This window comes from Rissa tridactyla, chromosome 10 (assembly GCF_028500815.1).
Source record: "Rissa tridactyla isolate bRisTri1 chromosome 10, bRisTri1.patW.cur.20221130, whole genome shotgun sequence".
Lineage (NCBI taxonomy): Eukaryota > Metazoa > Chordata > Aves > Charadriiformes > Laridae > Rissa > Rissa tridactyla.
In genome coordinates this window covers 14,692,593-14,713,146 of record NC_071475.1, presented here as the reverse complement: position 1 = coordinate 14,713,146, position 20,554 = coordinate 14,692,593, and the positions used below count along the sequence as shown (strand labels likewise).

Below are 20,554 nucleotides of genomic sequence, written 5' to 3'. Positions count from 1 at the left end.
AAACCCTCCCCCCCCAGCTCCCTGGCGGAGCCCCAGCAGCAAGGACACGGAGCCCACCCTGCAAGCTGTGTTGGGATCCACCCGATTCCCAGCACGTTATGCAAACAAACCATTACACGGAATTGGGCTGAAGCCTTTGCTCCTGTTTTCATCCACCCAGACCCTTTTTCTGCCGCACACTCAGCCAAAGTGAAACCTTTGGCTCGTCAGAGGGGATGCTGACCCAATATTCCCAGCATGTGCGCCTGCCCAGGTGGCTTATTATCAGGGAAAAAACAACAACTCAGCCACGTAAGGTGAATGCCAACAACGGGAGGGTTTTTTCCGCAGCAGGTTGCAGGGCACACCGGCTTGCACGCCTCTGGAGAACAGAGCACGCCGGGGCTGTGTGGGGAAGAGGAGGTTGACCAACCATTTCTCCCCACGTAGCTTCTGGTTTGTACCTTAACGCCGATTTCAAGGGCGGAACAAGTTACTTCACTATCTAAATGCAAAGCCTGGAACCTGTGCCGATGACACAGTGTTTCCAACAGCCAAAAGCCTTCTGCCAAACACACCTCTTGCCTCTTCTATGCCTCTGCTATTATTTGTTGTTTAACCCTGTAATTAAATTGACTAACTCTGGTAAGGTATCTCAAGATGCAGCTTGTTGGGAAGATACCACCAAATTAAGCACTATCAGCTCCAATTCAGAAGCTGACCTCCGCAGTTCTCCTCTTCTCCCAGCTTGCACTCAGTTGAAGAAACCCCAGTTTCTTCCTCAATAACCAAACAACTGCCTACAAGTTATTTGTACGGGCTGCTCTATTCTGCATCTGCAATCGGGTTGGTAAGTATTGATATGACAAATCTTTTTGATTTTGCCCCAAAGTACAGGATTTGTATATATACAATATACAAATTACACACAAATGTAACTAAGTCTCTAATACTTTCTCAGACTCTAATTTCAGCTGTATATATACATGCCTTTCACCAGTGCTGGAATTCAAAAGCCGCTTTTGAAATGCTTTGGGCTTGAAGCATCTCGGCCTGCCGCTTGTTATTCCTGTAGGTGCTGCAGGTCAAATCCAGCCTTGGCCATCTCCAGCCAAATTATATGGGATGCAGAGCCTGGGGACACAGGAACCCTTCAGAGCCACCACCATGTGAGCCTGCTGCAGGCTGGGAATCGCACGCTTCTGCTGAGCTCCGGAGCACTGCGACAGCCGGGGCTGGGCATTTAACTTCTCAGGAGAGGTTTCAGGTCAAACTTGCACTTCTGGAAGAATGTAATTTTAAAAGCCTGATGCTGATGAAACCTTGCCTTTGCTGACGTCTCGGCAGAAGTTACAGGCTACACCAGACACTCAAAACAGTAATAAGAAATACTTTTGAATTACAGTAGAGCACATAGCTCAAGACAAATAAAAAAAGTCCAGTAGAATATTTAAATTTCCAGTTTTGTAAAAAGAGGTTAATCAGGGCACAAAAGGAAATCTTAAGCTTTCATTTCCATTCCAAATTCCTTTAGAGATATCTGCACCATCACTCCTATTTATAAATGGTTCATTTTCAAACGATGACACAATCCACTTGAAGATTCGGGACTCAGCGCTCTCGATGAGGACACGTGAGCTTGGGCAATCCCTTCCACCTCTCTGCCTCGCTTTTGTAATGCAGGTTAATGGCATGGATCCTGCCTGGTGCAACACGAGACTAAAAGTCTGTGGAAACTACAAGAGCTAGTTAAGAAGCTTTGTGCTAACAACTTTTCCAAACAAGCCCTTATTTTTCAATATGCACATCTGCGTGCATAAAAATCACTCCCGGCCATGCGGCGCTTTACCCACACCGATCAAACGCTGATGTGAAGGTGTATATGCAAATCCCCACGTTAGGGTATGCAAGAATTGTGTATGCAAATATTTGCCCATGCAAGTGACGGCACAGTGCAGCTGCATGCACAACGGCTCATGAATGCAAAGGAAACTGAAGTGGTTTTCCACATATCGGGCTTCAGAGTAAGAATTTTTTACATATTCTAAATGCCTGCAAACAGCTGTTTGTAGCGGACCTTTGCCAAGAGGCCAGAGACAGCTGCACTGATGGGGCTGCTGCCGGCACGGCTGCCACAGGAACTGTAGGCAAAGGCAGAAAACTTCAAAAATTCTCAAGACAGGATGGGCAGATAAGACATTTAAATGAACTAATCTGTAGGGAGTTCACATAAGTCATTTGGGTGGGGATGTCAATGTCTGGCCAACACGATAAGTGGATCCCCCCACCTCCTACACACTTGGTATTATTCAGACATCACCTGATCTTCCCTGGTGACTACGAAGCCACAGAGCAGCCGAACCCTACGCCTTGGTTCCTGGGAAACACGGGAGGCACTGGACTACTAGCTCTGCAGCACCATTAGCATACTTTCCAGATAAACACTTTTCAAAAGACATTGATCCATCTTGAAGCCTCCCTATCTTAAGTGCCCATCTGCAGTGATTTAGCCAGATGAACAAAAGTTAGGTCATCAGGAGGGCTCTAGAAACACCAAGAATTAAAGACCATCTCTATTACCACTAGATGCCTTCTCACATCCTATAGTACTGTCGGTGCTATTTAATAGGTATCAGGAGGTGGCACAAGAATGCATTTCGAAGATGAGCTGCTTCACGCCAAGCTTCTGTTTGCCGTCTCCTGAAACGCATGAGGTTATCAGCCCCGCCAGCGCTGGTAAGAACTTCAGGAGAGGTGATGAGTCACCGCAGCAGCTCGGGTGTGTACGAGAGCTCAGCTTCTACATCAAACGCCGTTCCTACCTTGCACGGCTCTGGCCATTCCCAGCTAAGATTCTTGAGATATCCCAAGTTTTACGTCTTGTATTCCAGCAGGCACACGCTCACCTTACTGACAAAAGTGAATATTGTCCCTGTTTACAGGGGGAAAAGCTGGCAATGAATTCCAGGCTTCCCATCAGAAGTCTGGACTTGGAGCTAGAAAGCCGTGCAGCCTGGCTTCCCACGGACACGCACAGGGACACGCAGGGCTCCGCAAGCACAGGGGGACTTCAACACAAATAAACCACGATTGCCAGCACCAACAGACCCGTATTTGTAGCAGAAAAACATTACGGAAGGTGTAATTACAAATCAGTACTAAACCACAGTAGATTAGATTTTGCTTTGTCAGATCACCGTGGTTTTTTTTAATATTTGTTTTGATCACGCTTACAGCGTTCAAAATACTTCTAACGTTTAAACTCTGTTTCCAAGTTGACTTCTTTCTGCATGCTGTGTTTTAACTTAATGAGCTTCAATCCATGAAGAAATACAAAATTCACTAAAGAACTGTAGTTAATCATTGATTTTCATGGCTACAATTTCTCTTTAAGCTGGGTCAGATTCCTGCAGATTAATTCCATGGGCAAGATTCAGCTCTACCTTCTCCAGTACAGGGGACAGCCTCAAAATTGCCTTTCTACACACATTATTTTTAGTCAAGGAAACATCAAAATTCAACATCACTCCTAAAGCTTCTGAATATTCACTAACCGGCATAAGTGAAATTGTCCAGGATTCTTTTGATACCACAGTGCTTAAAATATCTTTAAAGCACTGTATAAGCAGCACTGGATGCAACTCACAGGCTGATGGTGAATATAATTTTAGTGTCCTAAATTCCTTTTTTTTTTTTTTAAAGGTTCTGTGGTGTTGGAACAACCCACAAATACTAAATGGCAGAGGCTTTTTTTTTTTTTTTACTATTCCCAAAAGGCAGAAATCCAAGAGTTTTCTAAAGATATTCTGTTGGGAGTCAGAGCAAAGGTGAAGTGCATTTGAGGTGTGTTCTGTCATCACAGTATGATCTGGAGCACGTGATGCTTCCTACCCTCAACTACTAAAAATGGGTATAAGTTGCACTTGAACAATGGTACCACATAACAGCCCATGGAAAAGACATGCCCCATCTCTGTCATTATCAAAGATGTTAGAGTGCCACCTTCAGTCTGAAAATGTGGGGAGAAAATCCCCTTTCAATCTAACCCTGACACGAGTAGGGCTTTCCAGGAGAATCTGGTAACTGCAGACATTATAAGCAATCACAGGTTCCCATTAGCCTCCTGTACAAATACAAAATAAACCATCACCTCCAACAGGCGAATCAGAATCTTTGGAACCACTAACATATTTAAAAGGCTTTCCTTTTGCCTGTCCTAGGTTCGTGGAATGAAAACAGAAGGCTTGAGTAAAAGATGAACCATGCCCCAAGTTACTTTAGATACACCTGAGGCAAAAAAAAGGATTTCTGACTCCTACAGAAGTATTTAGAACAGGTCTGGTAGAGAGATATATTCATCATGTTTTACATTCAGATTTCCCAGGGCAGCAAAGAATGTTTTTAATGTGAAAGGACGATGGAAAGAAATTGCTGCTGATGTTCAGAGTAGGCTTTGCCAGAGCAGCCCTAAGGAATACGTGGACTGCAGAACACCGCCGAGATCTCGGTGCCAGGCCAGCAGCAGCCCCAGCTGCGCCGGTCACACCAGACCACTGATGTGCAAAGCAAATTTACTTCCTATTCTATGGCTCGTACGGTTACAACACGCTTTCAACAGCATCACAGTGAGACCCTACTGGTAGTTCTCAATTTAAAACTGGCTTGTGAAATGCAAAAAACCACCAACTATAAGACGTACTCCAAATCTCTACCTACAGCACATAGTTACATAAAATTGCATCTGCACAAGACACTTGGTCTATGCATAATTCATCCACATTCCCATTCAACACACAGTAATTAGCCTTTGCTGACACTTCTATGAATGGGAATTCTGATAAAAGTTCTCCAGTTTTTGCGTTTATTGCAAACATATTCTGGTTTTTGGTTCTTACCTACTTTGAACTGTTAATCTGAAACAATAACTTGTTAATAAATTGTTCATTAATTGAAAGGTCTTTTTTTTTTTAACTTGTTTTAACACAAGACAAAATGGTCTTTTAGAAGTAGAATTTAAGGAGTGCAGCGCTTGCCCCTGAAGTAATGCTTGCAGCAGTGGGATAAATAAAGGAGCAATATAATCAGTCAGACTAGAAAGCAGCAGCGATGTGCTTAGTTATCTCACTGCGCTAATCCTCTATCAGGTGACTGCTCACAAGATTTCTTTGAGCCCTCATTAGAGAGGCAGAAATCCAGAACTAGGACATACACTTTAGTGACCCCAAAGTAACATGTTTAACCTCGAAGAGATCTGGGTGGGACTCACATCTGACCGGGCCACGACAAATTGCCCACTTAAAGGTAGGCTGTACTTCTGCAGCAAAAAAGTTAAGAGACAAATAAAAGGATTCTGCTAATTATTTGTCTGAAGGCAAATAAAGAAATAACTAATTGAAACGTTATAAATCAGAAACAGCTTTTGCTAACTAGCCAGGAGACACACAAACTAGTAACTGAGGTTTAGGATCTAACTCCAGGAGCTCTGAACCTGCAGCTCGGCAGAGACGAGGCTTTTCATTCTCTCCTTAAAAGGCCTTACAATTGAGTAGATAGTAATTTTAAATTTTTACAATAAGAAGCTAAAATCATATGACAACAAATCCTACAGGTCAGTTTAAGATACTTATATTGGGACGGGTTATAACTTGTTTGTGATACTTCAGATACTTCCACCAGCTTGAAAATATTCTCGCTCCAATGTTAGTTTTCAAAACTTCTCACCGGATTTAAAACCACGGCGACTACCTAGCTGTCACTGCTCACTGCCACCTACTTGGGTGCACACACCGGAGTGTTTTGGAGGCTGGGAAGTTGCGGGTACACAGATGCAAATTGCTGTGTGACTGCAGTGCTGCAGCACGTGTCAGCTCCCACAAGTGCCCCAGCCCTTCCCAGCACACTGCAGTGTGCTGCCGTCAACCCAAGGTCTTTTCTCCGGTTATCTTGCCAAGTACATCTTAAGTACATTATCTTTAGAAGATGCTTCTAAAAGGAAAGGCATTGGATCAAGCTTATTGTTGTAGGAAAGGTCTTACTCCAAGTTTTTGCTTACAAAATAAATAAAATCCATAATACTGTATTTACCAAATGTGCCAGTAGGTTAGTCTAATACAGGGGAGAAAGAAAAAAAAAAAAGGCAAAACCTCAAACTTACCTTGATCATTTCTGCCACGTAACTTTCTGGTCCGGTATATTCTGTTGAATCTTTCACTTTCACTAACACAATGAAGCACAAATAATGCCACATGTTGTGCTCCTCTTTAATGTGCTCTTCAAATGTGACTGTCTTGTTATCAAACTTATCTCTTTCCAAACCTACAAGAGTGACACATATATAACCCTTAATATTTACAAACTGGTACTAAGAAAAAGAGCTCTAAGAACAAAACTCGTTTCTACAGCCTGATGCACTTCTAACAGTCACAGTCGGTATTAAATGAACACTGAATAACAGGGATAAACTCTCTAAGAAATGGCCACAATGTAGTGAGAAGAGGAAAGAAGGCATAAGAAGTACTACTCGCACTTATTATGCAAACCAGAAAACCTTTGGTTAAAAAAAAAATGCCATCAGCTCGTTGCCTTTCATAACTCATCTCCTATTTTTAGGCAAAATGATACCAAATACAACATTTGCTTCACAGCAAACTCCCAAAGGTTATTTCTGCCAGTCCGCACGTTCTGCAGCTTCTGCATGGCCATCCCAACCGCGCCGGCCTCAAGGGCTCAGCAACTTAATTCCCAATCGACTGATGGGAAAAGCTTTCACAGGCACTACTCGACACTCAGCACCCTTGGAAAAAAAACCACTGTTTATGGAAGTCTCTCCCATTCCAACAGGAAATTATTCTTTGAAGCACAGGAGAAACAGAAACTAAGGATCTGAGGGAAAAAGGGTATACTGAGCATACGTTCCCCATCTCTTCCTGCTGCCAAGCTCCTACGCACGTGGTACCAAGAATATCAGTTTGCTGAGGAATGCAAGGTAGGAACAGCCAGGAATTCAAGACTCCCATTTCCTGCCAGTTTGCAGCCACCTCTGACTCTGACAGAGTAACCCCTTATTCTTCAGTGTGCTTCTCCACGTACCACAAATAAAGCAAGTCGTTTTTAAAATTTCTTCTTTCTTCTGTTTTTCACTCCTTAAATCAGCAAAAGTGTCAATGATCACACCAAAAATCAGGTTAAGGACGATGATGATGACCATGAAGAAGAATAACAGGTCATATATCACTCTAGCAGCAAAGAGAGGTTCCTGCAAGATACATATTTTAATAATTAACCACTCAAATACATGCACATCTAACCCTTACCATGCATTTCGCAGTTCAGCAGCAGAACACGCCACCCCACAACCCCTTCCTTTAGAGTCTCCATTTCTGATGCCCTCCAATGATAACTTACAGCCCCAAACATTAAGTGAAACTAAAATGCAAGATTACTGAAAGAAAAGCCAAATTACTCAGCTGCCAGGGTGCGATCTCTACAGAGCTGCTCTTTCTGCTTACTCTCTCAAAGTCTGTCCTCACACATTGAAATTTCTTCTCTCCTCACCCCCACCCTGCCAGCCTATCCAAATTATATCCTTATATTAATTTGCTGATACATCAATATAGTATCAGTGTTGGCCATAAAGTCTTTTACTGGAATTTGATAGTATTCATTTCATTAATGCTAACAACCACGTATGCGGACATTAAGCTGGACTTCCTGGTACTCATTTCATATTTATTGCAGGCCTGAATACCCAAATACCTAACCCCCCTTTTCAGAATCATCCTGACAGTTGGGTGCCAAACTTTTATTAAGAATTACGTAACTTTTAAACCATGGTAAGCTGGAAAGAAGGGTAAATATTAGAAAACAATTTGAAATTGCAGGCAATACAGAAAAGCATTCCCTCTGACCAAGACTGCTCCTTTCCCCCCTAGCATGGTTTTGGGGAATGACCAGCGGGAGAACAGCCTGGGACTCAGATGGGCACAGATAGCCAAAGCAGCAGCGATACGAGCAGCTTTGGGTATTATCAAAAATTCCTGCTGCTTCGACTGGTCCTCGCTCTCTGATGATGCCTCCGAACAACATTCTTCCTTCCTTCTTGCATTACCAGCTCCAACCCATCTTGGTCCCTTGTCCTCTCATCCATTCCCTGTTTTACACATCTTACCTTTCCCAAGGAATGCTCGCCACAGAAACCCCTGCCACTGGCATGGGATCAGCTACCACTGCGTTTTCATTCTGCTATCTCACAGTACTCTTTCACTAGCTTGTACTTATCTTATTTCTCCAGACCCTGAATTCCCAAAGCACAGCCTGTCAGCTACCCCATTTCTGTTCCTTTGGGCCCCATTCTGGACAGCCCTCAAGCTAAAAAAGCCCTAAAACAAGGATGGGTAGAAGCTTGTTTGAACTGTCTGCCGTTTAATTGATCCTGCAGAGATTTAACTATATTATACGGAGAGAAAGTGTGGTCCCTTCTAGTCGCGATGTATCCTACATCTGTTTAAAGGGAGTGTATACACATTTTCCCCAGCAGAACTAGATCCCCAGCCCTACATGGTTATCACTCTTCCGCCCCCATTCAGTGATAATTTACCTCTTTGGATGGTTTCCTGAGCACATCACCTACTCCACCCCCACTCCTGAGCCCGTGACTCAGTACAGTAACAATGCACATCAGTAACGTCTCGCACGTATGCTCTTTATTCTCTTCCTCCATTTCTTCAGCAATCAGTTCTATTAACACAGCAAGCAAAGACACGTTTCAAAGGCAAGAAGACCAGTTTTAAATAATTCTCTCTATTCTCTCCCCTTTGCAAAAAATGCCAGATTTCCAGCCAGCGAACCAAACCTCCTCAGCTCTTGCGAAGAGCCGACCAGTTCCACCAGGGGAGGTTTAGGATGGATATGAGGAAAAACTTCTACGCTGAAAGGGTTGTCAAGCATTGGAACAGGCTGCCCAGGGAAGTGGGGGAATCGCCATCCCTAGAGGTATTTAAAAGCCGGGCAGACGCGGTGCTGAGGGACATGGGTTAGTGGTAGTTTTGTTAGGTTGATGGTTGGACTCGATGATCTTAACGTTCCCTTCCAACCTAGACAATTCATGATTCTATAACCATGGGAGTGGGTCTCTGCTCTGGCTCCCGCCTGCCCCCTCTCCCCAGCAGCAGAGTTTTCTTTTGTGCTTGAACTGCTGTCTTTGACTTGGTTAAATATCTCTTTCCATTTTTGTGAGCGTGCATAGCTCAGATCACCAGATGCCTGTTTATACAGAATCATAGCTTTTTGACAGCTCAGAGGACAAAGTGTTGCCTCTTACACTCTCCCTTGGTGCCTAACAGATTGCACAGCCTTTGGGCTGCACTCAAAATGGCAACTTCGACTTGTATTTTTCAAATGGCTAAAATATCACTGCTTATGGAAACAGAGTTCTACTAAAAAAGCAACACGCTTTTTTTGACCCTTTCTTCATTTGGCTGAAGCCTCCAACTTCACGGTTTCAGTTGCAGAACTGCTAGAATTAATTACCTAATCTCGTATACTCTCCCTGTACCCATTGAAAGTCTCATGACTTACATTTCATCATGAAAATGCTCATGAGTGGGTCCCACCTTCCCACAAATAGCCTTAGAAGGGCCCAAATCCCCGTGCAATCCAGAAATAGCCAAAACCCAAGATGGCAGAGGAATGGCCAAGGACTTGGGCATCATTAACAGCCCTGGCCATACAAGGCCCTGATATCAGGTTGATTATTTACAATATAAAAACATCTCTGGAGTTTTCCTTTCTGCAGCCAGAGTGTATAAAGACAGAGCAGCACACTCCTCCTAGAGCTGAATAAAGCAGCTATTCTTGTATCAATGTTGAATCTTAGCTTATCAGAGAGGACACTTGAGCAAAACAGAGCCATCTCCTCTTGCGAGCACGGGCTCATGGCCGTTATTGACCTTTGAAACATTTGCCCATCTAAGAGCTCCACTTCAAAGAGAAACAGCAATGCTCTGTCTAGTCCTCGCAGCCAGCATCGTAAATCTCCGACAAGTAAATTACATTTTCTAGAAAATAAAACTGAAATATTTCAATACCCAATCTGAGGCTGGCGATTATGCTACAAGCAATATCTTGCATGCACTTCTTTGATCTCAAAAGCCCCAAAACCTACCCTGCCTACTTAATCCATTGAGTACTTCCTGCCATGATATTAAAAAGTTTCCTTAGTTAGCTCGATAGAATAATGCTGACAATAAACAATGTTCTGCTCCATATTTCATAGTGTGTTATCCTTCGGGATCACATTTAATAGCCTAATGTTTTAAAATAATAAACTTTGCAGAGGTAAACTGCATCACTTCCTTCTCAAATTGATAAGGTAGAAAATTAAAGAATATGATTGTTTTATCAAAGTATGGTTTAGCTCTAAGTTTCTCTTGTTTAATCACTTCATGTAACAAACGTAATTTATACTGTTGGCCTAAGTTCATCCTTTTTCACGTTAGTCTCATGATAGCTTTGTTGCCGAATTTATTACATAGGATTTTTAAAGAATTTTTTTTTTTTTTTTAATTTAAGGTGCTTAACTAGAAAAAGTGGGAAAACTCAGGGTGTGAGTTATGAATTCAACAGCAGATACTTACGGTCTGAAGGAATGATTGAAGAACAGTTTTCACTGCTACCTGCTTTGCATACATCTGAATAGAGAAACTCTCCCGTCATGGTCTCACCTGGTTCTGTGCGATCTAAAAACAGAAGGTGATGAATCAAATGGATAGTTTAACATTTTGTACATTTTGCAAGACTACTTCTCAGATATTAAGGCACCCCATCATAGTCAGTGTGCAATTACTAGGCAGGTTTAGAATAGCATATTATCCTGGAGTTTAGAAGGGCTCAGCACTTTCTGATTTACACATTCAATGATTTTAAATTCAAACATAAAATTCTTATTATTTCTATGAATTAAAAACCAAAGCTGTGCATTTATTTTGCATCAGCTCCCAAGTTGAGAGTAACTGAAATTGTTCCCAAAATACTAAGTTCTAGCGCACAGTGAATTTTCAAGGTGCCTTGCAAACTTGCCTTGCAAGTCTCAAAACAAACCTACTGCCACAGCGTAAGACATCTTTGACATTTCTCCAGCCGCATGGAAATGTGAAAGAACAGAGTCCGTGAGGTTTGGGTCTCTCACAGGGTTGGCAGTAAAATTAGAAAAAAATAGTAGGAAAGTCAAATAATACTTGTCTGAATAGATCAAGTGTCAGAGGAAAAAAAACAAGGCAAACCCCAAACCTCTCCTCTAACAAATTTAATTTCTGTGCTTCCCACCCACTGAGTTACTTGCTTGACGCTGCAGAGTGGGGAAAAAAAAAATCCCAGATTTTAACTTACAATAAGCAACTTAAGGTCAGCACAGAGAAGTCTGCTACGGAATTCACTGTGGCAAGCATTTGAGGGAGGTTAATACAGTCTATAAAAACTATGAACAAACCAGAGTTAGAGAGAGATAAACCTCTGCTTCACAGGAGCATCTCTTTGATGCCCATCATTTATATTCAGTCTGTTATTTCAGGTAAAATATTAATTTTTGTTATGATGAAAGTAAACCCCACCATTAAAAGCCAATATAAGCATTCAGTATCTGGCAAACGGAGGCAGAACTGAATTCTCCCAGTGCAGAGCCTCCTTCACGATGGCCTACCTAAAGTCTGCTTGTAATTAAACTGGGGGAGGGAGTAGGTGTAGCTGAATTAATCTCAACTGTTTCAGCAAACAGCGAGGGGAGAAATCTCAACCGTGTGCAGAAGAGCCCAAGTGCTACCTCCAGGGGTTCCTCCTCCCCATCCCTCTTCTGCTGCAGCACATTGCAGCGTTGTGTAAAACTACTGGGGTATCTGTTTGCACCAATCACTTTGGGGTTTTTTAACTTTTATTTTCTATTTAAACAGTGTCCTTTGTAAGAAAGAAACTGTCAAACGGGTGAGGCAATCAGTATGTCTTGCAAGAGGTGGAAGACACTCAGCACGCCACGTGGAACAAAAGCCCATTACTTTCTTCAACACAAACGGTCAAAATGAGTTGCTGGTACCAACCTGGCAGCAATGTTTCATTAGGGAGCTTGTCTACTTCCAGGATGAAGTCATCTTTGAAGAAGAGGTACCCCACTATGGAGAACAGGTAGACCAAGATGAGAGCGAGAACAGCAGTCAGGATGATGGAACGCCCATTGCGAGTGACACTCTTGATGACGTTCAGCAAGGTCTCTTCTCGGTACACCAAGTCAAAGAGCTGGGGGACAACAAACAAAAGCAAAGGCTCTTTCTCACACGCAGTACCAATACCACTGGTGGCATCCCATTTGTTGGCATAACCTGGGGCAGCACATTAACAATACCAATGGGATGTTTTAAAGAGCACTTTTTTTTTTCTTTTTTTATAGTTATCTGAAATTTAACATATTGGCAAAGAAAAATATAGGGAGAGGTGAAGAAGATGGGGTCCCTCATCCCCACTGTACCAGTCTTGTGCCATGCACTTTGAGACATGAAGAACGGAGGCAGCTGTACTCTCCTCTTCATCTGCACTTCATGGATTCCACTCCTGAGCAGCCGCATGGGAAGAAGTCCCTCCCTGGTGTGAGGGCCTTAAGTGCTATATATACAGTGCATGCTTTAAACATAAAGCTGCTAACACATACTGTTGTGTTTTTTTTTTTTTAGGACTTTCTGCCCCATCGCAATCTCAAAACAGCTCATTTCAAAATGCATTTAGCATTTTGTACTTTAAGTCTTAGTTTATTGAGTGTATAATTAAACAAGCAATATTTTTTGCCCAAATTCTTTTGTTTATGTTACAGAAGTTTCCTTCATTTTTCACTCCTCTGGGTCTGTGACAATCCACCAGCACAGCCCAGGCAGGGTGCTGGCTACGCTGGCTGACAGCAAGGGGACAGGTATTTGTTATATTGGACCTACATGAATATAGAAGATAACCAATTCAGTTACCAGAAGAGGTAGCAAGCATCAAAGGGACAAAAATAGAGTGTTCTGAATGGGATTTAAGGTTTGCTTTAAAAGTGACACATTTTCTCCACCAACACTCAATACACTCCTTCAGTGCTTATTCTTAGAAGTATTGTGCAGTACATGATGAATTCCACCCCAAACAGAAAAAACACGTATGCCAGGCAGCTGTGTCAGTCGTGTGAGGTCTGGAGTCTAGCTGCAGCTAAGAAGACACTCCAAAGTTAACCAGCTGCTCCAAAAGCATGGACACTATGTTATTGTTATTGATGATAGCAGAGTAAACCATCTTAAAGACTGTGTGCCTCTTACTCATACCATGGTAACTCCAAAAGTGCCTACTGTTCAGTTAACATTTCTATGGCTAGATTTTTCAGTGATTTTTTTTTCCCCCCTCATGTAAGAGTTTCTATGGCCTTAAGAAGGTTTAAACCTTCACCACGTATTGACATAACTTGGAGTCACAACGTTTTAAATTGGTTTATTATCTTGGAAGTCAGAGCAGGGTTATAAACAATCCATCTAAACTAGAAAACTTGCACCTTCGAAGTCTAAGAGGACTAACACACACAGGGAAATGCTAAATACCTTCATTGCAACTGCATACATATTTAGCATAAAGAGCAATTTTATCTAAATTTAACCTTAAACACGTCTTGTATAATATGCTTAAGGAGAACAAGAAATTCTCTGCTTGTCTGTACAAATCATGAGGAAGTGTCCTGTAGCCTCTCACCGTAACTCCTCCCAAGCAAAGTCTCCAGCGTGCAGTTCTCCAAGGTGTCTGCACCACAGCTTCCCAGTATCAAAACGAGAGCAAGTGGTGTACGACCAAGATGGGACTTTACAAACACAGAAAAACGTTCTGAGGGCGAAGTGAATACCTACCAACAAACTATAAAAGAATTCGTGTACGAAGAGCCCCAGAGCGCAAATCAGAAGGTACAGCAGGTGATAGAGAAACTCTACGTCCATGATCATTGCCTTGTATCCTCTAGTGAAGGTTCCACAGTTACCCACAAAACTCATCAGAAAAATGATTTTATTACAAACCTAAGGAAAGATTAACCATAAGTTAGTTACAATATGTGGCTTTCAGGAAAAAAAGGCAATTTTTCAAAGCTGGAGGTAACCTGGCTCCATGACAATGTCAACGACTGTCTGAACTGTCTGTTACACCAACAGCATTTTACACGCCAGTCAAAAGCTGCTGCTGTTGGGTTCCCTGCACAGCTGAGACAGGGAGCCACAACTAAAACTGCACATGTCTAATAAAACGTGTGCACTGACTCCTGTCTCCAGCTTCTTGTTGGAGGGCATCAAGACTAAGATTTAAAGAAGAAAGTAAAAACACTCCCTGGTGCGAGAGGTAAAAAATAAACCCTGTTCTAAGCACGGCACTTCCTGCAGTCAAATAACTCTTCCAGCAACCCTTACGTTTCCGAAACACCCCCTATTGCTTGTTAATAAGCAAGTGCTCCAGATTCCCTCAGCACTTCGCTCTCAGATCACACACCCTGTAATCCTCCTGTGCAGCACCAGCCATCAGTGCCAGAGGAAAGCTGCCTCCAACTTACCTGGAACCTGCTAAACACTACAATTACCCATAACAACAACCACCACCCTCACAATGCAACTGCCACTCGGTGGTAGACGGCAGGCAGTGACGTATTTTGAAGACAAGAAACACTATTAGATGACGCACTTGAAAGCCAGGCACTTCGTAACAAAGGCAAAGAGTCTGAGAAGACGCATCTTTGCACAGCTCCTGCTGACTCAGCCAGAGAGAAACACTTTTGGTTCACTTGCCACAAGAGACCACAGGTATCCGGGTTTGAGTGTTAATGAAGTTCTCGGGTGGCTCAGCTTACATGCTTAGTCCACACATTGCTGTAGCAAAACTGCTCAGTGTTGGCTTTTTGGCTGGCAGGTAGACTGCAGACATTTGGGAAATGCATCGTTTAGTGAATCTTACACAACCCTGAAAATACTGCAGCTCAGTCGCTGAACGGGAGATAGGTTAGAGCACATAACCAAGTACTTTAGGGTCACAGAGATTTCGGGCTGGGATGGGAGCTGCTTCCAGACTGTGGCAAAACTGAGCTGAACCTTAAAGGTCTCCACTCTGGAGAGCCAGGATTAATGAATAGCAGCAAAGCACTTCTGCTAGAACTAGTCCGAAGAGGGAGTCACTCCTCCCGCCCGTTCCACCACAGTGTCCCAGGCTATTTTTCCCCGACATCTTCATGAGCAGGTAAGAAACCCTTACATAAAGTGCAAGAGAACTTCAAAAACCCCACTCGATACTCACGTTGAATGCACCCAGAAGAAATAAAGTAGGTTGTAAGCCAACTGAAAATATTAGCCGTAATATTGTAGAAGCGATTAAGGCTCGGATGCCGTGGGGCTTAGGAAGAGCGATAACGATGGCCAGAGATATCAGCATTGCTGTCCACAGCAAGCCTGACAAGTGGGGCTCCAGTGTACCTAGGGTGCAGAGGAAAAAACAAACCCTATTTCAATACATTATATAACCAAACAAAACAAAACCAAAATAACCAAATAAATGCCATTTTATCTTATCTTTGTTGGAGCATCATTAAGCCTCAGGTTCAGACATTACTGATTTCAAAGCAGTAAGTGGAACATCTGAGCCCAATGCCTTCAGCAGATTTTAATTACAAACTTGTTACTAAAGCATTATGTAAATGATAAGCGTCAGTATTAAAGGATTCTTCACTTTAGTGTTCATTACTTATACCCCTTGAATGCTGAAAAGGAGAGGCATTGTGCTAATGTGTTCTGTAGAGGCATTGAATGGGTAGGTGAAGACAGACACCACACTCCTCCAGGTCCAGATTCACAGCAGATTCTCCTATTATGCTTTTGGTTAAAAACCTCGTACCAGCTTTTGTCATGTCTTGCTATTTCTGGTTCTATTTAGACTGTCCCATGGGACCGTCTGCTTACATAACATCAAGCCCGTGTTGCTAAAAATACATTTCTCTGAAAGAGCCGTAAAAAAAAAAAAAATACTTGGCCGAAAATACCATTTACCCTGGGTTTATGCAGAATATAAGAGACATCTATTTCTTAAAACTGACGTTTAGGAAAAAAAAAAGTTTTTCTTCAAGCAACTGGTTCCTCAATGGGCAAAAAGGCAAGATCGCCCCGCAAAATTCACAGCACGCCGCAGCCCTTCTGCAAGTATGTGCTCCGAGGACTGTTGTGTCTTATTGGCAAGATATTCACTGAGGGCTTTTTCCTCCTCCCACCCAAATTCAGAAGGCTTAGGAATATTACTCTCATCTGACTACCATGAGCAGCCATTTAGTTTTTTTCCAAATCACTGTAGATTAATAAAGACAGCAGAGGATAGATGGAAATTAAAACTTAATAAGCGTAAAAGTTGAACAGATGTTTCTGCTGTCTGAAGGGAGTCTGGGATCCCACAGCAACGCCACCACCGCAACTTGAGCTGTCAAACAGCAGAAGGTGCAGAGCCTGAAACAGAGTCACCCGAGTGGGAACGATAAACAGGACGGAGCAGGGAGAGAGGAAAAGATGTGCAGAAGCTCATTTCGGAATGACTTGGGAATTGCCGCGAGAGGCAGATCCTGAAAGACCTCCACAGGAGACCTCCTGTGCAGGCCTGCACCTCCACAGGAGCCTGAACATCCCAGCTATGACAGAACCATCCACGGCACGTGAATATATTTGCTTTCACAAGTTTCAGTAGATCCCAGTAGACCTGAAAAAATAACTAGAGTTGATGAAGTCCTCAACTGTTGCCTGTAACCCCCAGCCTGGGGAGGCCCGGCACCACGTCGGCAGGAGGAGTGCGACGCCATGACATACATGGCCGTGGACCCGGCGCAGGCCAGGACTCGCAGGAAAGAGCGGGGCTCAGGGCACAGGCTCGTCTCTCCTCCCTAGGGACAGGGAGAGACTGGGAGCAAACGGGGAGCGGTGTCTTTGCCCTGGGCAAGTGAAGCTCACCGAGCCAGCGGGCACTCCACATCTACTGTCCGCACCCAAACTGGGGGCCCTTCCATGACTGCTGACAGGAGGAGTGTGTAACCAGGAGGACCTGGTAGGAAGGTCTCCCTGTCTCTGGAATTCTCACCATTCCAGTACAGAATTCCAGGAATCTGGTTTTCTTTCTGCTCCTCAAGTCAGAAGTTTTACAGCTTCTGTTGCAGTCAGATGCTAATCAGCTGCTCAGTTCACCGTGTCTGAGCGATTCAAGACACTGACAGCTTCCCCCAAACAGTCTGACATATTTTTTTTTTAAAAGCTAAATACAAAACATACATGTATTTATTTATTTTTCATTTTTGATTCTAACTAGAAGAGGAAAGATTTTATCAAAATGTTACCTGATAAATAAAGTATTTCAAATATGTAGGGTAGGGCATCTTCAAAATGCCAAATGATCTCCCCTCAGTCTTGCAACTTGTAATCTCAACAAACTAATTTAATTACCAGCTTTCCTAGCAGCCATAAATACAGGCTTTTAAATTTGACTTATGATCTTTGAAACTAGAGACAGAAAACTCAGTTGCTCTTCATGCTTGTTAAAACCTTTTAACCCAACTGCAGGCCAGACGGGATCCAGCCCCGTGCTCTGCTGTCACAGGGTGCGACACGGAGGTACAGTGGCCAAAACCACAGCCTGGTGTTGCAGAAGGTAACTATAACTCTCCCCCCTCTCAGGAACACTGGATTTTGGTCTAAAACATCCCGTACCTTCTCACAGGCTTCAGCCATATGCAGAACGCCAAATGCAAGTTTTCCATGCCCACTGCCTTTGCCCCACGGCAACCATAAGCTGCTATCAAACACCGTTTGGACAAAACTACAGCTCTCCTCAATGTAAATTCCCTGGTGAGCTGCAAAAAGGGTGAAGCGCCTTTTATGCCACACACAAAGAGCTCAGCTGATTTTTACGGTCAGGCTACTGCTGCCTTTGAGCTGCCTTCTCTCCGGGTTCTGTAGTTAGCAACGAACACGAGAAAGATGCAGAAGGAAGTTCAATAGGAAAAGATACGCATCTAACTGGCCCTGTTGCATTATGAATCTCAAAGAAAGGGAAGGGAAGGCTTGAACATGAATGAATCACCCTCTCTAGGATGAGGTTTTACTGCTGGGTTCCTTATTTATTCCAGTTGACATAGATGCGGCAAAATCTCCTACCTAGGCATTTCCTTTACACCAGCTTTGCAAGAGATAAACGCGATAGAGCATTCACGAGATATTTCTCCAGATTTCCTGATTCTTGCTGACATGAATCCACCCCTTGACCTGCCCTGGGGTGCATCTCTTGGGAGAGGCTGGATCTGAGGCAGAGCAGCTGGATCTCATCAGGACTCCAGCAGGAGTATTTACTGAGTTGGCTCTAAGAACCACTGCTGTCACACAAACCCACTGCTTGGACCAAAGCAACTTCCGTGAGACCTATTACAGCAAGATTGTGCAATCCCGCGTGAACCACACATGTTAACCCGTAGTTTATGTCAGGAATGACAGCAAGCCCAGCTGTACCCGTGGATCGCAAGGAACCTCGGAGCAGCAAGTTGCTCCCGAGCCAGGGAACATGGCTGGCATGCTCCTCCTCTGCTCTAAGGACTCGCAGGGTAAGAGACTCCTGGAGAGACAGTACAGAGAGGAGATGGGCTCTTTTCCTGCATACTCCATCCATTTCTAATGGCATGAGGCAGGTCACTTTGCTACCATACACCTCGCCTTCCAATGCAGGGTCACCTCACTCATCCAGCCCCAGCACTCAGAGGCCTCCTGGAGAGCTATGCAACCACCAAAGTTTTATGGAAAATGGTGTTAATAAAATGCAAGCTCAAGGAAAACAACAAATTAACATTTCTCATATTTTTAGTTCAATACTTAATTACAGAACTTTAAAACAAAGTAGAACAGTCAAGTAATTAAAGGTGGATGTCTGTCTTTGATTATTTTTTCCCCTAGGAAAAAGCACGGTTCTACATTTTCCTTACAAATGCCTCAAGAAAAAGTAACTCAGAGAACAGCACAATTTAAATCAAAGCAATTAAAAAAAAAGCCAATTTCTCTTCTACTGTCCCCACTGAAAAAACCAGGGATGCAGACACAAGTGGGGGACGAGATTTGGCTCATCATATCTTATTTGTTCACATATTTTTGTATGTTAAATATTGGTACCTCCTCGAATTCCTTTGAATGGATAGAAAAATGCCACAAGCAGGTTCATGAGGACAGCCAGGTTAAAGGAAATACTGCTCCAGAAGGACATGTTGCGAGCACACCAGTATAGGAAAGGCTGAGCTGCAAAAGAGAAAAAGAATATTTTTTAATGGAGCATTTAAAAAAAATAGGAGTTCCATACAAAAAATTAATCTCCACCAAAACTCAGTTTATTTTCAGTTTTCCCAAAAGCACAGCATCAACAGCAGTAGAAGTCATGGCTTATTCTGAAGTTTATTTGGTTTCTCTGTATCTTTGGGGTATTTCCAGTTTCCTACATAGTGCTTCAAGGCAAAGGACTCATGTTAAATATTTTCAAACGTGAATTGATTCAGTGGCAGCATGAGAACGAGTTCAGAAGTGCCAGAGGTCAAAGACTTCAGGTTTTCCCTAATAATATACTTTGTACTTGGAGTCACACAAAGAACAATTAGGAGGAGGAAAATGTGTACACATTAGCAACAGCGAGATTCAGCCCATCCCTCCCAGTTACTTCCTACCTGTCTCACCTACGTGAGACGCTGCCCAGCTTCAAACTTCTCTGCTGCAGCTAGCCAGAAAAAAATGCAGCAAAGACAGTGCGAAGTGGACAGTTAAGATATAAAATGCAGTGCATCGAGATAGCAATAAAGCTAAAATGTTTAGGACTAGCTGTCAAGCCAATAAGACAACTTTACTTCAGGCTGGTAATAGACCAGTATAGCCCCAGCATAATAACGGAGCTGAAGGTGGGCTGGCCTTCCCTCCGCCCTGTGCGCAAAGGACACAAGCACATCTGCACAGAGCGAAGTGTACAGTTAAACAGCTGCACATCTTAACACTACATATAAATACTTTTCAAAAAGACTTCCATTTTAATAATCTCTGCAGCTAGCATCAAGAAGCACAGAAAGCAAAGAGATTCATTTTCTGAAGTGGTTGTGGACCAGAAGACGACAAGGACAGCTAAGAAGCTGCCTTACAGTAATTCCCTCTGCATCAAGGCAAAATCCCCCTGATTTTAGCTCCTGCGGGCTTATTGTACAGCAAATTGTGTACTCCTGAAGTCTAGAGTGGCAAAAAAAAAAAAGAAAAAACATCTATTAAAAATGCTCTCAAAGAAGGGAAAGAACTAATTTTTTCCCTGTTGGAAGGAGGTAATGTATACAGATATCAGAGAGCAAAAGAAAAGAAGCTCACAGTGAAATTTAAAGAAGAGATGAAAATGCAAACTCTGGGGCTGAAAAGATGAGTAAGTTAATGAGTGCAGCAATTCTGAGCCTCACAGTAGCCACCGCCTCTCTCTAGCAAATCACCTCTTCTAGCATCCTAAGCCAAAAAAA

General features: G+C 43.1%; 1 protein-coding gene across 4 annotated transcripts in view; it reads right to left on the bottom strand.

The window, feature by feature from the left end:
- Nucleotides 1-20,554, bottom strand: part of ITPR1 (inositol 1,4,5-trisphosphate receptor type 1) — a 182,469-nt gene that overhangs the window by 12,350 nt on the left and 149,565 nt on the right. For all 4 annotated transcript variants that reach the window (XM_054216021.1, XM_054216018.1, XM_054216019.1 and 1 more), the window contains 8 exons: nucleotides 19,191-19,313; nucleotides 15,307-15,482; nucleotides 13,884-14,048; nucleotides 12,066-12,261; nucleotides 10,614-10,715; nucleotides 8,576-8,715; nucleotides 7,069-7,234; nucleotides 6,134-6,294 (listed from right to left, as the gene is read on the bottom strand). In XM_054216021.1, the coding sequence (XP_054071996.1) occupies nucleotides 6,134-6,294; nucleotides 7,069-7,234; nucleotides 8,576-8,715; nucleotides 10,614-10,715; nucleotides 12,066-12,261; nucleotides 13,884-14,048; nucleotides 15,307-15,482; nucleotides 19,191-19,313 (1,229 nt within the window). The remainder of the gene's footprint in view (nucleotides 1-6,133; nucleotides 6,295-7,068; nucleotides 7,235-8,575; nucleotides 8,716-10,613; nucleotides 10,716-12,065; nucleotides 12,262-13,883; nucleotides 14,049-15,306; nucleotides 15,483-19,190; nucleotides 19,314-20,554) is intronic.